The following is a 23,970-nucleotide window of genomic DNA, read 5'->3' as shown; positions in this document are numbered from 1 at the left end:
AAAATCACAAGTCATTCACTGACATTTGCTTTTTCTTGGCTTACAGGCTCCTGTTTCATTGAAGTGTAATGTTAAGCGTCGCTGGTAAGCAACCAAAGATCTAAGTTAATTAAGTTCCTTAAGGGTGAAGCAATTCCTCTCTATGATAAGTGCTGTTAGAGCCCATAAAAATGATAAAGGTATATTTCTCCAGTGATTAGGAACTAAAGCATACAATGACTTTTATAACTATTATCTTTCCCCTGTGAATAGAACAATTTACATGTTATTTTCTCCCCCATTGTTGCTTAAGAGACAAATGTTTTAAAAAAAATGTTATTGCTCAACCCTCTCACACAAGAGGGCCTGATCCTGAAAAATATTAGTTCTGCTTTGCACAGTGCCAGATCCTGTGCCAAGCACATCTTGGGCCTGACCTGCAAACAATGAAAGGAACAGATCTCAGCTGGTGTAAATTGTCACACTTCCATTCAAGTCAGTGGGACTATGACAATGTAAACCAGCTGCGTGTCTGCCCCACTGTGTATAACAGAGGTGAACTCAATATAAACGTACACTGCACCCTATTTACAAAAAGAAGTTTTGCTGATTTAAATGTAGGAGATTACAGCGCTAGGTAGAGCAAGGCAGGTATCTTTTTATGTCCCTGCACAGATTGCAGCACGTTTTGGATTTTGTGACCTCTCTACTGTGTATTACATTCTGAAGCACATACTTGAAATCTGATTTGAATGTGACTGTTGAATATGCAAGAGTTTCTTCCCTTCATACTCATTAGCATCAAAAAGGAGTTCTATATGGATGCAGGTGAAGTTCTTAAACATGCCTATGTGGTGGAACAGCATCTACTACCCTGCCGACCTATTAAAAAGTTCCCTCCTATTGGATTCATGCATGTGGATTCAGGGGCTTGTTCCCTACTCACTGCAACACTCCAATGTGCCCGAGTGCATCTGAAGCCAGCACAAAATCTCCTCCTGACACAAGGAAGATCCTTCATGCCTCCTCTGCAGCCACTCTACCCATGTCTTTCCTGCACAGGGTACTGCTGGAGATCTATGGCACACAGAACTTTGTTCTGGGCCCTTCCCTCATTGCTAAGTCTTGCTCATTGCTCAGTGTTCTGTGATGGCAAGGCACAAAGGGAAAAATCAAGAATGAAATTTAAGCCTTAGCTAAGAATTCTCTCTCTTATGTTGTTTTTAAGTTGAAACATAACCTCTATAGTTCGTTGTGATTTAATATGAACTATAATATGTTCAGCACAAATTCACCCCTCTGACATTTGTTTTTTTAAATAGATCTCAGTCTTAATATTAGTTTTGCCTTAAACTGAGAGAATGCATCTTTATAATAAAAAGATTTTACATCAAACATCTTCAAGAAAATCTCAGGTTGTCAAGCACACTGCATCAGCTGTGTAACAATATCAAAGAGATGAGCCTTGATATACTGCTCTGTTACACTGATAGACAAATGATACAAATCAATGGAGTCATGCTGGCATAATATTGGAGTAAATGCATGGTGATTTGAGGCTTTAATATGAAAACAGTTTCTTTACAGGAGTTCAGTGTGACTGGCACAATTTAGGACTATCAAAAGAATCTGCGAGAGAAAACATAACTGATTTTATGTCTTGTAATATATAGGATTATGTAGAAATGCCAGCTACTGAACATCTCCATTTGAACTTCAAGAGTCACAAAAGCAAAGTTAAGAAACAGTGATTTTAAATTTCCCTTTACTTCAAATTATGAAAATATAAAATGTATTCTTTATTTCTTTTCCAAGCAGAACACAATTACTATCAATGTCATATTTGTTACTCTTATTCTCATTAATAATTGCACTACATTTGGAAGTTAACCAATTCACAAGTTTAACTTATGCGAACTGATCGTTATTCCATAGTGAATAGGCAAGTTTAAAAAAAAAAAAGTATGTGCCACATTCTGCTCCTACTCATAATCCACATCCCAAAACTTTGGTCCCCAAGTAAAACAATGAACTAATGATGTATATACAAAAGTAACTTTCATAAGAAAACTTTTGAAGAGTTACTACATTTTTCAAATATAAAAAGTAATATTCTGCAATAACCACAAGTCTGTAAAAGAGTGGAAAGAGGGCACATTTTGTCCTTATTCCTGGCTGAGATTTTAGCAGGCTTTTTACAGAAATATATAGAGTGGTGTATTGAATGTGATGGTGAGTTGATCACACACAAATTTAGTTCTACTGCTGCAAAGTTAGTTGCCTACAAAGCTGCATTACCAAAATTTAAACTTAACAAGCCACCTGTATTTATCAGCTTATTTTTCTCCTTAATAGATTGTTAATATTTCAAAAAGCCAGGAAGCTTTTGTATTTTCCTCAGCCATGTATAAAGCAAACCCTTCTCACTGAAGACCCCAAGTTAGACGTACTGGAACAAGTTCTATGCTATAGCACACAGGAGTTTCAAAGAACAAGCTTGGGCTTAACAGGTTAGAATTTGGCCCACTACTAATAACCGAGTACACAAGGTACCACACTATTTCCTTAGAAACCTAGATCCAGGACTACATTTATGACCAGAGATCAATCCAGTTGACAAAATGTCTTTGAATATGATGTAACCTGAAATAAAGCAACAGTTATGAGACTCATTATTAAAATACCATAAATGGACCTGTTTGAAAGAGAACAGTCTTAGAACCCAAGTCTCAATTCCAGCCAAGACTCACTTGGCACAAGTCCAGAAAGGGGGAGGCAAAAGGTGGCTTTATGCCATCTTTGTGCTCCTTCAGTTCTGTGGCTGACCAGATGGTCAGACCCCTGAAAGCTGCTAATTACCCCTACGGGCTGTTATAGCAACAAGGGATCAGCGGGGTGCAAGCATGTCCTGGTCACACCTTCTTTTCTCTGATCTAACATGTAGGCAGAAGGCTATGGCATATGAGCAATTATGCCAGCTCTATGTCACCAAAAGGGCACCCTCAATAACAATTCAGTGGTCAGCTAAGCCAAGTACTGCCTCATATTAAGGCTGCCCAATACTTCCCTATTTTCTGTTGCTTATAACTTTGCCAAACTTAACCATTCATGTTCAAATCCTCCATGCTCGGGGTCTGCCTTGGGCTACATTTTTTTGGGAAAACTTCAACTAAAACAATTTAGCCTTGTTCTGAAAAACTGCTGTTTTAAAAAATATACATTTTAGCTGTGTGAAATTCTGGTGACCTTGTCTTTGAAAAGCTCTAGCGTCCACATACTCTGGACCAGGGACTTGAAGTTTGGCAGCAGGTGGGCTTTGTGTCAAGGACATGCTTTTCTGCTGCCCCCATGAAAACCTGGCCAAATTATAAGCCTTTGAAAAATTGCAATTTGCACATGCCCGTTTGTCGATTTCAGTAGCTGAATTCCCCAAAGATTCCATTTACACTAGACATGCTCCAGCTCATGGCTAAGCAGATCTTTCCCTACAGTTGCAGCTCTGGGCTGCGAAAAGTTTGGTTGTAGATAGATGGTGTGCAGTGGCAGAGAGAAAAATCACAGGGAGAGAAAAGACAGTCTCATGGCTAAGGCAACTGAATGCTTCTTTGGAGAACTGGATTCTAACCCTGCTTTTACCACAGAGTTCCTATGTGATGCTAGGCAAGGTATCATGGAGGTAAATTTTTGAATATCCATGAAGCATTCAAATATTGTAGTGCTGAGCATCATAGAAAAGCCTCGAAGAAAATTAATAATTCTGCCCACTGAATTCCCACATGTGAGTTTATTAGATCAAAAGAACAAAAGGAATAAGAAAACTTAAGAGGAGATATGATAAAGATGTCTTAAATTAAGAATGACATACTAAGCAAATGGGCCACTCCTTTCTGCCCTTTCCTATAATTCAAAGTAGAACTATGAAATTAAAGACAATCAAGTTGAATGGACAAAAGGCATTTTTTTTTCTTTTTTAATTACACAAAATACATACATATGTAAGTCATTTCTATAGGATATTATTCAACTATAGCATTGTAAGAATCAAAATGTGGTTGCACTTACGTAAGAAACTAAGAAACAGCAGTTGCACAAGCTATGACAAAATTACAAACGTATCATCCTCATACTTCTGGGCATATGGTGAGGTAATAACCAGCTGAAGTCAGCAAGACATTTCTTGCTGTGGCATATTACAGTATTACAAGCGGCAAATTGCAGTGCATGCTGGGAGTTTTCCCACCTTACTCTGAAGAGTCCAGGATAGGCTGCTAAATCTGAAGACAGGATAAAGGACTATACCTATTTTCACTGACCTGTTCCAGTAAGGTCTGTTATTAAATAAAGAAAGCTGACAATGCATTTCCCTCCCATTCAAGCAACCAACACTATAGTTATACTATTGTGCTCAAGGTGCTTAGTGTCTCAAACTGTGAGGTCCGCTAATCTTGAGAGATATCAATCAGGCTTAGTAAAGTGAAAAGATACACTGATTTTTACCTACAATGCAATTGAAGCTGACTATATAATGAGCACTTTGTTAGGAAGTTTCTAATTTGCTAAAATTGCTAAACTCATTTTAGCTTAGAACTCTGCAAACTGCCCTCTGTCAATAGTAAAAACACTTTCATTATTGCTATTTATTTTACATTGTTCAGAACTGTGGTAGGTACTTTACAACAAGGATGCAATGACACGGTCACTGCCCCCAAAAGAGTTTACAATCTATGCCACCTAATGTATTTTTAATTTTATTTAAACTCTAGAGGAGAATCCCACTGTATCCCCTTTTCTAAATCATACACTCAGGGGAGACACAATATTACAGGCCCTCTTTTACCTCGTAAGTGGAATGTTAGGGCAAATTTTACTACGTTAAAGGTGTTAAAGTTAATATACAAAACTCCCTAAAGTCTTTGTATTTTCCTGGAGCATTATTTTTCGTTAAGAACTGCTGCTACATTTGCCTTTCACCTCTTCTCCATGAGTTCTCAAAAATGATTGCCAATGGCTGTAGTATCACCTTCCTTTAGAACTCAGACGAATTTAATCTAGTCCTACTGATTTCAATACATTTAATTTACCTATGTGTTCTTTTACCTGCCTCTAGTTGATATTCTAGTTCTAGTTTATATTTATATCACTAAGCCTCTTGCTTCTTTCATTCTGTTTGCTGAAGGCGTTAAGCACGTGCATTGGGAAATTACCTTTTCCTCCTCTAATTGTGCTCACTCCTTATTTAACAGTAGTCCTACATTTTCCTCCATACTTTTTGCTCCTAAGTAGCTACCCCCCTCCCGTCAAACATTTCCTGCATCTTTTTTTTTTTTTCCTTTTTTTATTAAAACCAAGTTTTGGTAATACTACATCATTTTGCGCCTGTCATTTCAACATCATATTTGTTGCCATGTAATCCCATCTTCTGACTTCTCATGCATTACATTTTTAGATCACTTTATAATTTCATATTCCAACTATATCTTTTCCTGGACAAATCTCTTTCCTGTCTCTCTCATTTTGTCACAATAGGCCTGATTTCTGCACTAAGTTATACCTGTGTAAATAAATGAGTAACTCCACTGAAGTCAGTGGAGTCACATCAGTATAAAACTAGTTAGTGCAAGTGCAAGAGAGAAGAGAATTTGGCAGCTGAACAGGGGAGACAAAAATCCTAAGGCCTGCATTAGGCATGAATCCAGTTGCTAGGGCTCAATAAGGGGAACCAAACATTGTTGGTGTCTGTTTTAGTCTTTTCTTAGTGTTAATGAAGTAAGATTGTTATTTTGTAAAACATTAGGGTCTTCTCTTGGTTACATTTCCTGGATCTTGTTAACTCCACATCGTCCAAGAAAATACCGAGTAATCAAACCTACAGCAAGTCAACACAAATACAAGATTGCTAGAAAGCCTCTAAATTACCTATTAACATGACTTTGGTACTTTCATTTGCCTTAAGAATTTAGCAATTCTCACTATTACAACGAATCTGGATACACTGGTGCTAATACATTTTATTCATTCGAAATAAAGAAAAGCCATTATTACCTTATAGCCTATAGTCTTGCGATAATAAAGAATTTCTTTTTCCAGAAGCTCAAACAATCGTGGTGGAAAAAACTGGAAATCTTGAATATTTGGCTGTTTGGGGGGTCGTGGAGCCTTTAAAAATACACATATATGACTATTACATAATTTTTTATTACTTTCAGTTGCCATAGTCCAAACAGTAGCAACATTTAACACTGTAAAACACATACTGCTTTTACTACAAGTTGAGAAGAGTGGTACAGATTAAAAATCTATATTCTTTTACCTTGGGAACTTTCGGTTCACTAACACGCAGGGCTTCTCTAAAATATGCATCCACTGCATAGTTTGCTTTGCGCTCTCGTTTTGGAGGCTCTATCCATTCCATCATACTCATCTACACACAAACAAACAGAACAGTTTAAATAACTCCAAATATCTTCTTGAAATCACAAAATAGCAGTTACAGTAGTCAGTTTGGGTTGAACTAATTAAGATAGTTTCCACCAACAGTATTTTTACTGTGAGCACTAGTTAAAGTTTATGTTTCAACAGAATTCATGCTATTACAAGGTTCATCACTAAGAGGCAAACGCTGATGAAAGCATTTTAAACAAACATACAAAGAGGATCTCAAAGGGGTATGGAGGTGGGGCCGAACAGGTAAGTAGCCATGTGGAGAAGACAAGGAATGTGGCCCTTCATTCCACCACTACCTCTGCCAAGACATGCTAGAAAATCTACATGGAGGGTTGTACATATGCCCTACTTCCGGGCTACTCCTACTTCTGGCAGCATTACTCACGCACATGCTATATTCTAATCAATATTAGAGATCGAATGGAAATCTGCCAGAAACACCACAGATATCCAGGGGATAGTGCCATATACTAAGACTACAGATCAACTCCATCCATTATTATCTGATACATTACCGAACACAGAAAAGAGGTGACACTGTTGTGCTGGCTTTGCTCCCCACCCTGTGCTTTTTAAGGGACTTTCCAGAATAAACTGTTCTTTATCCCCAGTGCACATGCAACTGAGAGCACGGTTAATTAGCAAGGTGCATTTTTCTACCATATTTTCAAAAAGTTGTGAACACAGCTTCAAAGAGATCTGAAATATCAATTACCATTTTAGGCTCTGAACCTTCAATGACATCTGAATGGATACACTCCTGCAGTTTTACAAAGCTCCACCAATGTCAATGAAGCTCTGTGAGAATGCAAGATTCTATCCGTACCAATATTTTTGCAGTACCAGAGCCCTCAGGCTGCATTCAAGAATTTGTTAGTGTTTATCTCCAAATATGTATCATGGCCAAGCTCTTCAGTACTCACCAGTGTTGGTATAACAAATGTATTTGACAATGGTGAATTAACCGTAATCATACAAACAGGTTCTACAAGATCAATACCACTATTAGTGCTGGTTAAGCTGGCTTGTTCCAACACAGAATAAAAGATACCAGCAGGAGGAAAATATAATGCTGAAAAGGATTTCCAAAATGGTTTCCCCTACCCCTGCTGTCTGGATTGGTAGGTAAACAAAGAAGCTTAAGGTGAGAATAAATATATGACATTCCTCCCATGGTGCCTTGCTATAAAAAGATATTTGCTTTGGAGTGTAATTTTAAAAAGTCAAGGGCCCTTATTTTTGGTTCTTGCTAAGGTGCACTCGACAAAATTCAGTAAGGGCCACAAAGATGGCACAAAGCCACTTAGTCTCATACCCAACCTACAATGGATGCCTAAGAAGCTGTTAACAACAGATGGGAATTGTGGAGGTGCAGGGAAAATTTTGGTCAAGTTTCGTGCACCAGCCACAAAGAGGGAAGTGACATCAGAGCTGCTACGGTGGCTCTGCACACCACTGGACAACACTGGGGTGATCCTCCCGTGGCCAGCTAAGCAGCTGTAGGAAACCTATACGCTACTGGAGTGGTACCAAAGCACCCTAATGCCAAAGAGAAGTTGATCCATGTTCTTTTGAAGTCAGCGAGTGTAATCTTTATCTCAGTTACATAGGAATAAAACCAATGTAACTCCAAAGACTTCCAAGAAGAATGGGGCATAATGGAAGTTTTGCCTCAGTCAGAACTATAAGATTTGTGCAATAGCAGCTTTTGTCTTTTGAAATGGATTTATCAACTCTTTTGAAGAGTACATTTTTTGATAGATGAACCTGATCAATTTTTTTTAAAAAAAATAGTACCATAGATAAAGGAAAATTTTAGAAGAGCAAAATAAAAATTGTTCAGTGAATTCCTAGACTCTTATTTACAGCTATGGCATTCCTAATGAAATGTTTTTATGCTTGTGAAAATCTGATTAATTACAATCATAAGATGAGTGAAAGTAAACACATTGTTACATGTATGAGAAAACAAAGTTACCTTTTGTTTCTCTCTATAATCTTCACCTTCAAAGTTGTATAAACTCATCTCTGTGTCCATAGTGAAGTTCCTTAAAGAGCTCTCTCCCATTTTTTGCAAACGTTCATTCATTTCAGCTGTCTAAAAATAAGGCACAGAGGTAATAAAAGTTACCTTTATCAACACATCTGAGATGTTTTAAATTCTGTATTAAGTTTCTAAAAATAAATCAGCATCGCTCACTTAAGTTTTCTCCCTTCTTTTTTTACTTTCATGTGTATTAGTACCCATCTTTCATGAGTAGCAGTACCCATCTCCTTTATTAGGAACTGAAGTACACCTTTTATTCCAGTTCTTTGGTCTCGTGCACTGAGACTTCCTATTAAGCTAAGTTTAGTATGCTGTTACAATGTGGCCCAACATCTCCTATACATTATGCTGGTACCAAATAATTTCAACAAAATTTATGTACAACTCTGAGTTGAAAAGGTAGTTCATTAGCCCACTAAGCCACCTATTGCCATAAATGGTTTCAGAAAGATCTTACGTCTCTTAAAAAAAAAAAAAAAAAAAAAAAAAAAAGTCATAGGATTTCTGACCAATAGTTTAACAATACACACTTCTAAAAGTTTATTTAATGAAACAACAGTGCTAAAACTAACATTTTATTAATTTTTTTAGACTTGAAAAAAATAACTGCTGCTTTCGGGAGACCTTAAAAAACTCTTATGAAAAATTAGTTGTAACATATTCAGGTAACTTACTGAGAAGCAGGAAATGAGAGCACAACTAAACAGATCTACAACTTTTTCCCTTCAAAGATGTTTCCTATTATATAGAGAAATGGCAGATAGCTGCTAGTACAATAAACACAAATTCTGTCTGTTTTTTTCTTTTTGTGGATGAGCAACAAAACCAGATTTACAATGTAAACAGAATTGGTGATTCGTAACTCTTTTCTTTTACTATTGTGTTCCAAATGAAACTATGCTCTCACCTTCTTTTCACCTCTTTCTAAAATAGTGGTAATATCTTCCTCTGTCAGTTCACTGTCCTTGGAAGCAAAAACATGTGTGGCTCCATGCCGGATCATCTGCAGCATTTCATCTTTTGCTAGTTTGTTAGACTGCTGATCTATGAGTCTTCCTAGCATTAGAAATACATTGAAGGCTTTAAATCAAAATGGTCAACCTTTCCCATGCCAAGCCCAACCTGAAACGCCCTTTCCATCTAGTGAGGACCAGCTTCCCATTTAGCAACACAGGAAGGACGGGGAGTCGCATACTGAGCTTCATCTGAAATTGCAATGCAATTTTGCAGTTCAATATATTATAGAAATGTAAATAAATGCAATACCTATTGAACTGTAACTGTCATGGAACACGTCTTTTTTTTTTTATAGCATGCATATTCAGAGAAGCACCATTCAAGAGCTACTTTGCTTTTACTAATTCAGTTTCTTAGGAGTAGGTGCTCTGTCCTGCACTCTTTACTCAGGCAAAACTCCCATTAATGTCAAAGGAAGCTCCATCTGAGCAAGAAATCAAGAATCAGGCCTTTAAATGGATGCCTGCTATTTTAGATTCAATTAATATTCCACTATTACAGACATCAGGCCTAAATTCTTCAGTGCCTTGCCCTGGGGTTGGTTATTTAATCCTGTGCAAAGTGAATGAACCAAATTCTGTCCTCAAAGGTGTATACAGTATTTAATACCTTGCTGTATAACTATAGAGTCCAGTCTCAGTTTTATCTCAGCTCTTTCTACAATCCTGTCTTCAACAGTATTGTCAGTGATAAGTCGGAATACACGAACTGGCTTCTTTTGACCAATACGGTGTGCACGATCCTAAATAAAATAAAATTTTAAGAAAATCTTTTATGTAACAGCAACATAGCAGCAATTTGGCTGAAATATCTTAGCACAAACATCAGAAGAAACTGTCTAACTTCAAATTATTCTAGATTATTTTCTTGGTTTCCTACTTACTATTGAATAAGTATTACATCGACAGAACCGATTTTTTTTTAAATCACTGTTAGTGTAATATTTATACATACTGGGAATGATTGACTTATCTTAGCTACATCAGCGTAAATCTAGAGCAAATGAACTGAAAACAGAATTACTCTGGATTTACATCCGTGAAACTGAGTATTGTACTGTAGCTAATCTAGCAAATATTGTGGTGACTCAGTATAGAGAATTTACACAAATTACAAACAATTATGACAAGAAAACATATGAAGGAATTTGTTCTTCTGTTCGATTTAAAAAAAAAAACTCTGCTTTCTGGTGGTCCATAAATCATTGGTACAAGAATTCTAGATCATGTTACACTAAATCCTGGATACTCAGTCGGTCAATATTTTTTAGGGTCAGGCCCCAAATGCAGAAAAGGATTGTAATAAATAATAAATTAGAGCTTCGTACAATAGAAAAATAGCAAATCCCAACTCCCGATGCCAGAGAGATTTAGACGTGTTTTTTCTACTTGTGGTTAAATAGTAGAGTGATTAGAGGACTTAGAAATACCTAAGATAGAATTATTATGTTAGTCTATGTTGTATTGTAAAATATTACATTTGATTCCTTTTAATGCCTCCATCTCCAGCTCTTATGCTCTCCTGTATAATATTAATATAACAGCCTTCTTTCTGAATAATCTCAAAATACCTCACAAACTATGCACACATTGCACCACAGAAATTTAGCCTACATCTGCAGCACAATGTAGTAGTCAACATGCTTAACGACAGCATGGTAAAAAGATATTTTCACTAAGGCCACCAAAACAAAATCATATCAGTACCGCTATACGATCTTTAACTTCTATGTGAAACCAACCAGAGGCCTTGGTTGTAATGTATCATCCAAAAGATGATAAGTTTTTTTAGCTCAGAGTTGATCTTTTTTCCAATGGTAAGATTATTCCTGGATCTCTTTGTGTTCCTATACAGGAGCTGGGCACAATCCAATTGGGCAATAGAGCAACAACCCTAGCCTAGTGCACCTATAGTACTAGGCTCCAAGTAACGGCAAAAAGAGGCCGTGCTGTCCTTGCACTGAGGTAAATGCTTCACTGCACCCTGTAAAAAGGTGGAGGAGATGTTGGTCCAGCATGTGATTTTCCTAGAACCCAAGTCAGAATTCTGGCTACGCCTCTTCTGATGTGTCTCAAAGCCAATCTGCCCCTAAAAACTGTATGTGCCTTTCATCGTTTATTGCAATGTGTTTTTACAGTCATTAAATTTTGCAATGGACTATTGTCAATGTTTGTGTGACAGAACAATACTGCTGGACTATAGTGAGGAACATAATTTATGAGAGACAATTTCAGGGTTTTTTCTTAGATGGATATTTTGGGGGGGCAAGAAATTTGCCATTTCTTCCGTAATTTAGGTTACAACTTTTTCCATCAAATTGCACACTTTTTGGAATTATCTATAAATACTAAAGTGGGAAACTCTTTGCAAATAGCCATTTTTACAGGCGAAGATTCTTTTTCCGAAACTGCACTTTCAAACCAGAACAAGGATTTAAGGGTTCCCCCCTCCCTTTTATTAATAGGTACTTGAAAATGGCATAACAACATGGAAGCTGCTTTTCTTTTTCCCCCTCCCTTTAATCCACATTACCACTTTAACAAAGCTATAATGCTGGAAAAGTACTACCACTATATTCCTTCATAAGCCTTTGAGTTCTATCACATGTATTATTTTATATGGATACTCACCATAGCCTGCAGATCCACTTGTGGATTCCAGTCTGAATCATAGAGAATAACCACATCAGCAGTTGCCAGATTAATCCCCAGACCTCCCGCCCTGGTACTGAGCATAAAAATGAATTTGCTACTGTTGGGAGCATTAAAGGTGTCTATTGCTTCCTAAAAGAAAATAGAAACTCATTAAGATAGCAGAATCCTCAAATAAATGATTTTATTAGTGACCTTCTTTGGTGTCCATATACCATACTAACAACTTTAAAAGGCTAGGTTTGCATAGGCAAACCAAATAATTTCTCAGTCACTATAATGTAATGTTTCATCATAAAAAGTAAAGCCCCACAAGTTCTACACTGTGGCTCAGACCTTGCAATTTACAATACGAGCACACCACTACACACAGATGGAGCTCCAGAAGTCAGCAGGGCTCTGCACAGTCACAATAAACTACTGCATACTGTAAAATTATAGGATTTGGACCTACATTCCCAACCAATTACTGTAAGTATATACCTCAGGTTCTTATTCAATTTCAGCCCACTTTTCTAAATTTCTAAAAGTTAAACATATTCAGGGTATATTAATATTGCCTCAGATTTTCCAAGAAAGACATAGTGGTACTGTAGCAGACCGCACGTTTGTCCTTAGGCAAATCTAGAGACTTTACTTTCAAACTGCATGCAGGTATCCAATGGCAGAGTTTGTCCAACTCTAAATAACCAGCTTAAATAATGAGGCAGTCCTTGCTAACACATCTCTCACCTCTCTTTCTTCATGAGGCGTCTGTCCATCTAGTCGGCAGTACTCATAACCACGCCACATGCAATAATCCTCCAGAATATCCAGTAAGCGCGTCATCTGACTAAAAATGAGAACTCTGGAGCCTGACAGATTGGTACAGAAAACAAAAGTAATTTTAATATAAACCTTATCACGGAACCAAACAGGAATAGGTTAAGTACATAGAGAAAATTAATGTGAAATACAGTACCACCTTTACATAATATTCCTCCCTAACTGATGATCAGTTTATTCAGTTCTATTTTTTTTGTTAAGTTTATTTTTCAGTAATTGATTTTAAACTCCTATTCTACAATTTTTTCCAATAAGGGTCATTTTTACTATTTATACAACAGTATCCGGATATCAACCAAAGAAATAAAAGAATATTCTTAAAGACAGTAACAGAAACAATAAATTTCCCCCCTTTCCCTCCTCCCCACCACAAGAACCATTTTTCAAAAAGATGGAGATTACTAGTCCCCCTAGTTCATGCATTGTGGGGAATTTTAGTTTGTTTGGGGTTTTTTAAATAGGGCTTCTACCAAACTTAAAATCCATTAAATTCTACATTCTCTGCCCCACATATTGTATTGACATTCTATCATTTAAGTGATGTTTTTTTAATCACAAAAATCATGTGGCAAACACAGCACCCAAAATTCCATTGTCAATATATGTAAAAGCAGTGGTGGAAGAGACCCAAAATGTTTGGAGCTTGAACAAACAAATGATCTAATATACAGAAGTTTATTCAAATCTACTATGGCTCCAGCCAGTCCGTGCAACCACAAACACCAGTATGCTGAACAGGACCTGGCTCTCCAATTCTTGTCCTCAACTCCTATGGAAGCCTATTGGCCTACAAGCCATATCAAACATCAACCTGACAAGTGGTCAGGTCTGGTCTCTCCTGACATATCCCCTTCTCATCTCCCAAACTTCCCTCTTAATGGCTTCCTATTCCACTCTTATTTTTCTTAACCCTTCTCATTTTTTTCCCTCCCACCTCACCCCTCGTCATTATGAAGTTCCTCCTTCCTCTATGCCTTGCCTGCCACGCAGAAATTCCACAAAAAACTTTTAGTTTGTAACAAATAAGACTTTGTAGATGGGAATGATTTTTAAACTGGGACATTTTATTTGTTATCAATACTCTTCATATAGCTATTGTCCTATTGCTTCCACTCACCCTGTTCTTTGAGTTTTGCTAGCAGTTTATCCAGAGCTACCATTTTACCACTGTTATTGACAAGATGCATGTCAGTAGTATAAGGAGGTCCAGGTTCAGCACCATCAAACAGGTATGGATGGTTACAGCACTTTCGCAACTGCATCAAAATATTCAACAGCCGCATCTTATCCATTTTCCCAGCGGAATTTAGAATGTCAATATCTTTCATCAGGATCCTTGTATACCTGAAGTTTTACAGGCAATAAATAGAGTTTACAGCATCTAGTTTGTGCACTTAAAACACAAGTAAGTCTCTAAAATGTCCTGGGGTTACTGTGCTTTTGTGTTTGTTTTTTAAGCCGTTACATTATGCAGCATTTGACAAAAATTAGAAGGGACATAAATTCTTATGCTCTGGTATGTAAGTCAACATCTGACTAAAAAAAGTTCCCCTTAGAAACAGGTTATTCCATAATTATTAGCCACTGAGTTTCTTGCATTTCTTCTGAAGCATCCAGTTAAGGCCACTGTCTGTCAGCTTTGGGATCAGATGGACCGCTAGGTCTGATCTTGAGAAATTTCTGTTTTCCCATCACTATGTTTGATAGCTACATAAAAAGAGATGGATGAAAAACTTCTTTTTTTAAAAAGAAAACCAAAAAACCCAAAATAATCAAAACACTTTTTCCATTTCACACCTCTGCACAATTGCACCATGCAATTTTAGATTTAGTTCTACTCCTGTTACTGTAAATACACTTTTGGCAGGTACTGGGGAAAAACGTTCACGTAAGCCGCCCCCTAAAAGTAGAGCAGGAGAATCAAGTCAGCATGTTAGCACATAATTCAGATAGTCCCACTGTGCATTAACAAAAGAAGGAAACTGACTAGACATTTATTAAATGCACACGTTTAAAAAAAAAAAAGACAATTTTTCTCCAGTTCATTTTAGTTTCAGTAATAGTGTGTGTTTTTAACTAGCAGATACGAATATTTCAGGTGGAAATGTGCTTTTCTAATTAACCAAGTCCCTTTATATGCTGACCATACCTATCGTAGAGACATGGCTACAAAAATAGAAGAAAAATACACTGAGTCTAATATAAAGTACTCTATTATTAGTTATAATTTAGAGCAATTTTACATTAAATGTAAATAACTTACCATTCTCTCTGCATTTTACTGAGCCCAAGGTAAATCTTTACTTCCTTTTTTGGAGGCAAGCTCTTTTCCACTTCAGCTTTTATACGACGTAACAAAAAAGGCTTCAAAACCTACAAAATAAGATGTCTGTGTAAACTATTTATAAATACAAGACTGCTTCAAACGTGAGATTAGTTGGCTTGATCCTGCAGCATTTGCTCAGCTCAAATTCTGAGCAGCTTATATTGCTCGCATAGTGACCTCATCAGACCAGCTCTGCTGCAGCCACCATCTGAGTGAAAAAATTAAGCTGTCCACTGGTTCCAACAGTTCATGCAGGGCGTGGGAAGGACTTTAGAAAGGCTGCTGTAGAGTTTCCCAGGGGTACCCCTTCAGAAAGAGGCCACCTACATGCTCCCTATGACATTTAGGCCAGCTGATGTGGAGCAGATGGCTGTCCTCTCTCTCCACAGAACTGCAAAGCGGGAACCACTCCTCCCATCTCTTCAGAGATAACTTAATCACCAAGTGATAATGGTCTTAAGAAATGCTGTTGAGCAGAAGAGAGGACAAAGTCATTTCTATAGGCCTCTCTGGATCAAGTTGTTAGATAGTTCCTTTTTACTCCCATAGCCACAGTGGGAATCTGGCTCCACATCCATCCATGTAGCCACAGGCAGAAGAAAGAATAGCAGCAATTTAAGTAGCCTTTTCTCATGGCTTAAGCAGTGAGAGGGACAGGGCCAAGAGTAGACTGGCTCACGTGGTCAATGTTACCCCACAGTGATCACTCCAACATTCACAGACATGCTGATGTGACTAACTTATTCTGCTGGTTCCCTTCAAGTGCTGACAGGTGAGGCTTTATTTTATTCGGAATTATGTATCTAAGGAGTGCATAAAATGTAACAAGGGGCTTCTTTTCAACTAGATAGGCACATCCAAAAATACACTGTACTAAATCAGAAATACACAACAGCCCATGCGTTGCACTGGAACTTATGCTCCCTAACATATCAGTTCAGATCATCCACACAGATCAACCCTGCAGATGCCTCTTTCTCGATTCATGGTCTACATTTAGGGACAGAGCGGGAACTGAACAAGAGAGGGAAAAGAGTGGGTGGGATGAGGACAAGAACAGAGATGAGGGAAGATGAACACGGTCCTCCTCATTTTGGCTCCCAAGAGACCTCTCGAGTTATATTATCTCCCCCTCCTCCAGATCTTCCCCTACCAGACTTTTGGGCCAACTGCAGCTAGGGTGAGTCTTTGGTAACTCAGCTCCAACATCGGAGGGGCGAGAAGAGGAAGGGGCACCAAGGCCTTGAGCCAAAGAAGAAGTACAAGGCCTTCAAGTGGATGACCCTACCTTCAATGACCTGAGCCATGGGGTTTTAAACATCTAGTTACTCAGATCCAATAAAATAAAAATACCATTATAATTGTATTAGAGCTGAAAGCAAGATTTCTTCTTACAGAATTTCAAAAATAAATAAGTGTTGTGAACTTTTCTTCTTTGACATCCTCTATTAATACACTGAAGAAAATGTTAAAAATGTTGATTCTAAACTAACCTCAATAAAAGGGATATTCACAGATAAATCTGAAATTCTGTCTTGACTTCACCCCAGTGTCAGTCCAGCACATCAATAATTCAATATAATTAATAGTTTCAAAACTCCTTGCAATTCTTAGTTTATTTATGGATAAATAAGTTTTGATGTTTCTATTGCAGACAGGGATGTTATAAAAGAAAAATTTGGAAAAAGTAACAGAAATGCTGATAGATATTTGACCAATACATATTATGGCAGATACTACCGTAAAAACAATATAAATATATTGTAATTCTAAAATTAATGAGAATACAAACCTTTATATACACTTGCTACAATACATTTTATTGTAATTTGAGGAGAAACAACAGACAAGCATTAGATTTTTGTTTTAAAGTTATTTTATAGCAATAATATATTACCATCACTGCTATTACTTACTGCATGAAGTCGTTCTACAAGCTTTTGATCACCAAGACAATTTTTAGTATCAAACCATGAGTCAAAGTCCTGTAGGAAAAACAAAATGTTAGTACGTACAGTTTCATCTTTACTTTCAACAACAGACACACATGTGAACATAACCGCAGCCATACTTGGTCAGACCAATGTTCATATAGACCAGCCTCCTCTCTAACAGTGGCAAGATGCTTCAGAGACTCAGCAGAATAAGGATAATTTCAGCCATCCATCCTGGCGTCTAGTCCTAGCAGTTATATGTTTTGGGACACCCAGAGTCTGGGGATGCATCCCTGACCAGCTTAGCTAATAGCCATTGATGGATCTATCATCCATGAACTTATCCAATTCTTTTTTTTAACCCAGTTAGGTTTTTGGTTTTCACAACATCCAATGGCCACAAGTTCGACAGATTGACTATGTGTTGAATGAAGAAGTACTTCCTTATGTTCACTTTAAGCCTGCTATTAATTTCATTGGGTGACACCTGTTTCTTGTGTTATGTGAAGGGCCAAACAACACACTTCCCTATTCACTTTCTTCACATCATTCATGTTTTATAGACCTCTATCATACCCATCCTCCCAAATCTCTTTTTAAGCAAATATGTCCACACATGGAAGCTGTTCCACACCCCTATTAATTTTTGTTGCCCTCCTCTGCACCTTTTCCAATGTTAATAACCTTTATGAGATAAGTCCACCAGCACTGCATGCGGTATTCAAGGTATGGACATACCATGGATTTATATAGTGGTATTATATTTTCTGTTTTATTATCTATCCCTTTCTTAATGGTTCCTAACATTCTGTTAGCTTTTTTGGCTGCTACTGGACATTGAACAGATGTTTTCAGGGAAGTATACATGAAGACTCCAGTATCCGTCTTGAGTGGTAACAGCTAATTTAGACCTCATCATTTTGTATATATAGTCAGGAACATGATTTTCCAGTGTGCTTTACTTGGTTTGCCAGAGTTTATGCTCCTTTCTATTCTCCTCATTAGGATTTGACTTCCTATTTTTAAAAATACTTTTTTACCTCTCATCACCTGTTTTATTCTGCTGTTTAGCTATAGTGGCATTTTTGAGTCCTCTTACTTTTTTGTGTGTTTTTTTTTTATTTGGGGTATATGTTTAATTTGAGCATCTATTACGGTGTTCTTAAATAGTCTCCTCGCAGTTTGCAGAAATTTCACCCCGTTACAGTCTTTTAATTTTTTGTTTAACCAGCTTCCTCATTTTTGTGTAGTTCCCCTTTTTGAAGTTCGATGATACTGGTGGGAGAGAGGGTTCCTTTTGGCATTTTTTCCCTACAAGGGTGTTAAATCTCATTACATTATGGTTGATATTCTCTCACTGTGATGTAAAAATGAAGTCAATGGAGTTACACCAGTGAGAAGACACAGGCAATTGTTCTCGGCAAGTTTAACAGCATCCATAAACCTTCAAGCCAACTGAATAACTCCACTGGTAACATGTAGAACCTCTTTTTAATAGAAATGCCTACTCTGTTCCATCTAGGCTTTTATACCAGGCCTACCACTGTAACATCTGAGTGCCTATTACAGTGCGACAAGTCAGGTTGCATAATAAAAAGCAGGGGGAGACACAAGGAAATGGAACCATAACAAGTGAGATCAGATAAAGACATGAAGCAAAAAGAATGGAAGTAACTGAACCAATGCAACAGGAAGATGAGTAGAGTGACAGGAAAAAAAGCAAAGGGAAGGGATAGTGAAAGCAAAATCCTAGGAAAACAGGCCCTAAAGGCTTATCTAGACTACAATGTAAAGGTGTTAGCTAACACATGCTAACTGAAACATCTTACAAGTCTAGTGTAGACAAAGCTGTTTTAAAATGTGCTGGTTCATATGTGTTCATAAAGCTAACACCATGCCTTTAAATCCCAGTCTAGCCAAAAGCTGAGCATTTGCAGAATTTGGCCCTCAGTTTGTAAGTGAGCCACCAAAAAGTGGATTTTGACAGTATTAAGCTGGCACGAAAAATTCAGTCTATTCCCTCTAACAATAAGGAGGGAACTGTATTTTACGATATGAACACTTCGTGCTTGGAAGAATTCAACTGGTTCTACCCAGAATTAAAATGATAGGCAGAAGAGATGCGTGGTATCCATGATTTTAAAAAATATTTAGCTTGTATATTTACATGGCACCCATTACGACAGTGTCTGAGAAGTTCGTAATCTTTAACGTATTTATCTTCCTAACACCACTGGGAATTAGGGAACTGAGGCACAAAATGACTAAGGTTTGCCTGTGGTTACACAGGAAGCCTATGATGAAACGAAGGATTGAATCTGCATATCTCAAGTCCAAGGCCACTCTAATCACTGGGTAATCCATCCTCTCTGCAGAATATATCATCAGAATTACGCTAGAAAAATATATATCAGGCACCAGCTTACATCTGCAGAATTGAAGACATCAGGTAAAAGAAAGTTGAGTAATGCCCACAGCTCATGAAGGTTGTTCTGTAAAGGAGTTCCTGTCAGCAGCAACCGATTTGTCGTCTTGAACTCACGTACAATCTCAGAAAGCTAGGAAAAATAACGAACAGCATTTGTTATCTGTGGCTTAAACACAAAGGGCCAGATTTTCAAAAAACCTGAGCACACATCACTTCAGCTGAAGCCACTGAGAGCTTGTCATAAATAGATAGCTACAGGTTAATGTTTCTTTTACCTGTAAAGGGTTAACAAAGAGAACCAAACACCTGACCAGAGGACCAATCAGGAAACCGGAAAGTTTATTAAAAGCTCAGGGGAGGGAATGTTTGGTCTTTGTCTGGCTCTCACTATGAGAGGGAATTTTCTCTATCTGTAAGCTTCTAATCAGTTGGTTAAGTACAAAGGTAAAAAACAATAGGCTGTTATTGTTTTTTTTGTATTTACATGTGGTGTATTTTGTCGGAATATAAAAATTGTATCTCTTTTGATAAGGCTTTATTCATATTTTCTTTCAGATAATAGCCCTGTGTATTGTCAACTGTCAGAAATCATGTTCACTTAAGTGTTTTTTCTTCTTTTTTATTAAAGCTTCCTTTTAGAACTTGTTTGAGTTTTTCTCTCTGTTAGGCTAAGGACGAAGGGGAGGGAATTCTCTTTGTGTTAGAATCTACGAAGGGTAAAGCTCTGCAGCACCAGGATATGTGGGCAGGGAAGGAGATAGATCTTCTGTTCCTTGTATTTGGTTTGTCTCTTTGTGGAATAGAGGAGACATGCTTCTTGTATGTGATGTAAAGAGATTGCATCCGACTATCAGGTTGCACCAGAAGAGAAGTCTGGATGGAGAGAGAGGGGAAGGAAGTGGGTTATTTCCCTTTGTGGTAAGACTCAGGGCTTCTGAGTCTTGGGGTTCCCCAGGGAAGGGTTTGGGGAGACCAGTAGGGAGCCAAAACCCTGGAATTTTTGGCTGGTGGCAGCGAGATCAAATCTGAGCTGGTAATTAAGCTTAGAGGGGTTCATGCAGGCACCCAGATTTCTGGACGCTAAGGTCCAGATTTGGGAATGCTTATGATAGAGCTCCATGTGCTCAGTATCTCTGAAATTCAAGCCCCAAAAGATCAAGCTATTGTTTTCAAAAAATGACCTTCAGGAAGTATTTGAATAGGACTAAAATATAATCTAACATTTAAAATCTGAAAATATTTTTCTACAAAATGCTCAAGCAAAGGTTAGGAAAACAAACTGAAATTGAAGTTTACCTTAGATTTTTCATTCTTTATTCTGTGGGCTTCATCTATCACCAAGTATCTCCAGTTAAACTTTTTGAAAACAGATTTCTCCTTAATTACCATTTCATATGAAGTAACGCAAACATCCCACTCTCCAGGCATCATAACATCACGGATAAAAGCAGCCTAATGGAAAATAAGTATCTATTAACTAATAGATATTAAGTAACAACATCATGCGTAACTTATCTGGAGCTCTCTGTCACTTATGTCTGCCAATATTATTGAAACAAAAGGTTAACAAGATTTTAAAAAATAAGATTAAGCACATATGAAAAAGAATACCTGGAATTACACTAATTCAAGTTAAACAACAAAGGCTTTCAATCTTGGTTTTCAGGGCATAAACTGATCAACAGCTGGGGGTAAGATGAAGGGCATAAATTGTCCCCATTCACCTCAGTGGATGTTTCTTCTTAAGCAGAACTATGTATTTTTCAAAGAAATATTTCCTGTTAAGCTATCAGCAGTGAAATAGTTAAATGAGACACATCCAACTATTCAGTGTACTTTGATATTATAGAAGGGAAAACCTACTAGGTCATCCTGTCCCTCCCCTCGGTGGCACGTGAAGTAGTGTTTTCTACAACGCTGTACATTAAATGCCCAAATATTGGGTTAATGTAGAGCTAAGGTTACCCAGTGATGCTTTGTGCAGTTCTAGAATGTGGAAGATAAGCCCCTGAAAACCAGGAAATAAAAAGAGGTAAGGCAATACAAATGTAGGCCAGGACACACACATGCTACCCTGCAATGCAACCTTAGCTACCTGCAGTTTTAACTCTACCCCTTGCCCTGATGCACGCACTTGAAGGCTGGCAATAGTCACGGTTCCATTAAGGTGGTGCAAAGATTAACAAATTGCCATGGCAAATGGGGATTCTCTATCTCTTGCAGTCCTCAGATCAAGACTGGATGCCTTTCTGGAAGATCCGCTTTAGTCAAGTAAATTATTGGGCTCAATATAGAATTTCATCCAGCTCTTTCTATGGCCTATGTTAATAAGGTCAGATAGAACAGGACTTCTCAAACTGGGGGTCGAGCTGGAGCTAGTATGCAAAGCTGTGACTGGTTCATGACAAGAGCCACATATGTACCTTGAGAAACAAAGCATGCCCCACTGAATTTTGGAGGTTGTATCTCCAGAGGTACATAGGGTCTTCTTGCCATGGGGACTGCCAGCAGCCTGGTAACATACAGTGGTCTCCAGGGTTTAGGCAGAGTTAAGTGAAAGCAAGGCAAAATGTAGATACTGTCTCAAATGCAAACTGCAGGACAAGAGCAAAATGGTGGTAATATTGTATAAGCATGGGATAATTTGTGTGGAGTAGACATAGTATTTGAGTGTAAGAAGCTCCCGTCTAATGTCAGGCATAGCAAACTTTGCCCTGCAACACTCATGGGCTCTATTCCCAAGTTTTCCATGACATTTGTGAAGGTAGAAGTGCTAGCATGTGCTTTAGTGGCATGTTGGGCACTGCACAAAGAGGTTGCACTATAGGAGAGGCATGTACCTTATCTTTGTACTTCTAGGCTTTCAGAGAATTAAGTTTAGTCACACTCCATATTCTGGAAGGGCACCAGGTACCACTGGGCAACCTTAACACTGCATTAGTGAAACTATGGAACATTTAATTTCTCAGCAGTCCCTGCCCACCCATAATTCCTCCCCTCCCCCCGGTCTGGCTCCTTAGCCACCATTAACCCTGCCACAGAATGCACTGGCTGCATGATAGTTCCTTTACTGCCCCTGCATCATCTCATCTTTTTGCCTCTCCAGCATAGCTCAGTTCTTCCTCCTCAGCCCTCTTCCCCTCAGACTCAGGTGTCCACATGGGATTTGCGGTTGAAGAGCTAGGGAAGGATGCAGGTATAGTGCGGGGACATTAGCACGAATCCTCTCAGAGTCAGGTGTCCACATGGGATTTGCGGTTGAAGAGCTAGGGAAGGATGCAGGTACAGTGCGGGGACATTAGCATGAATCCATAAAGACTTTTTTTTGAAAGGAAGGATAGATACAGGAGGGCACAGAGGCAGTTCCCCTCCCTCTGATGAGCTAAGACCCCCTCCTTCCTACCCCTCTACTCTGTGCTGCTACCACACTCCCCCACCACCACACACACTACTACAACTCTACACATCCCTCCCAATTCCTCAGATTCTCCTAACACTAATCTGATGCTGCCCCAAGTCCTACATCATATCCATTGCCCTGACCAACCCCACACCTCCTGCTGTTCTGAGCTCCCTATTCCAAGACCCCACCCCTAAACACACAAATGTTCTGCCCTCCTGCTCACCATTCTAGGTCCCTAGTAAGCCTGGAGGGGTAATGGGGAGGTGGTATGGTGGTGGGGCTGTGAAGAGTGCCTGCAGCAGCTAGAGGCAGGAAGGAGCCAAAAAGTGGAGATGCAGAGTCCCTACCCCAAATCTGGGCTTAATGTATGGGGAAGGGGCTGACCACACGCATTTGTAGCACAGGAGGCTAAGAGAGATACGAAACAGTCTTTTCATTCACTGAAACATTTTCAGCTGAATAAGAATTTCCTATAGAAGTGAATATAACCTGCAACAATAGTGTTAGAAGTATGAATTGCTCCAATTCATGAGAGTGGGTATTCTCATCCCCTTTTTCCCCAGTTTCAGCACTCATGGGCCTGTGCCATGCACCAAGTTTGCCTAGTCTCAGCTCCCAAGTCCTGACTCTGGTCTTAGCAGTGCATGCTGGGAGCATGTTCAAGCACGCCTGTTCTCAGCTCCCCATTCCATCTCAGTACTGATCACATGCCATGCACTCGACATGATTGTTCTCAGAACCCCATTCCAGTCTAAGCACTGTGGGTCATGTTTTGAAGGAGGACAGAAATAGGTGGTATGAATGTGGGAAGGGTTGGGAGATACCCTATACCCAGATTTAAACTGTCTTTTCTGCACAGCTCTGGCCTGCCCTTTTTCCCTAGAGGCAATGGCACTGGGGGAAGGATGACACTGAT

At 38.5% G+C, this 23,970-nt stretch overlaps 1 protein-coding gene across 1 annotated transcript in view; it reads right to left on the bottom strand.

The window, feature by feature from the left end:
* SMARCA1 (SNF2 related chromatin remodeling ATPase 1) overlaps positions 1-23,970 on the bottom strand; it is a 76,829-nt gene that overhangs the window by 21,445 nt on the left and 31,414 nt on the right. Inside the window, exons 7-18 of the mRNA XM_032788226.2 lie at positions 20,948-21,103; positions 19,650-19,781; positions 17,206-17,274; positions 15,227-15,336; positions 14,081-14,307; positions 12,871-12,992; positions 12,118-12,270; positions 10,097-10,229; positions 9,378-9,526; positions 8,402-8,521; positions 6,290-6,400; positions 6,022-6,135 (exon numbers count right to left, since the gene is read on the bottom strand). Coding sequence (XP_032644117.1) covers positions 6,022-6,135; positions 6,290-6,400; positions 8,402-8,521; positions 9,378-9,526; positions 10,097-10,229; positions 12,118-12,270; positions 12,871-12,992; positions 14,081-14,307; positions 15,227-15,336; positions 17,206-17,274; positions 19,650-19,781; positions 20,948-21,103 — 1,596 coding nt within the window. The remainder of the gene's footprint in view (positions 1-6,021; positions 6,136-6,289; positions 6,401-8,401; positions 8,522-9,377; positions 9,527-10,096; positions 10,230-12,117; positions 12,271-12,870; positions 12,993-14,080; positions 14,308-15,226; positions 15,337-17,205; positions 17,275-19,649; positions 19,782-20,947; positions 21,104-23,970) is intronic.

This window comes from Chelonoidis abingdonii, chromosome 8, assembly GCF_003597395.2.
Source record: "Chelonoidis abingdonii isolate Lonesome George chromosome 8, CheloAbing_2.0, whole genome shotgun sequence".
NCBI lineage: Eukaryota > Metazoa > Chordata > Testudines > Testudinidae > Chelonoidis > Chelonoidis abingdonii.
Note: the sequence above shows the minus strand (reverse complement) of the source record. Positions and strands in the feature narration are given on the sequence as shown.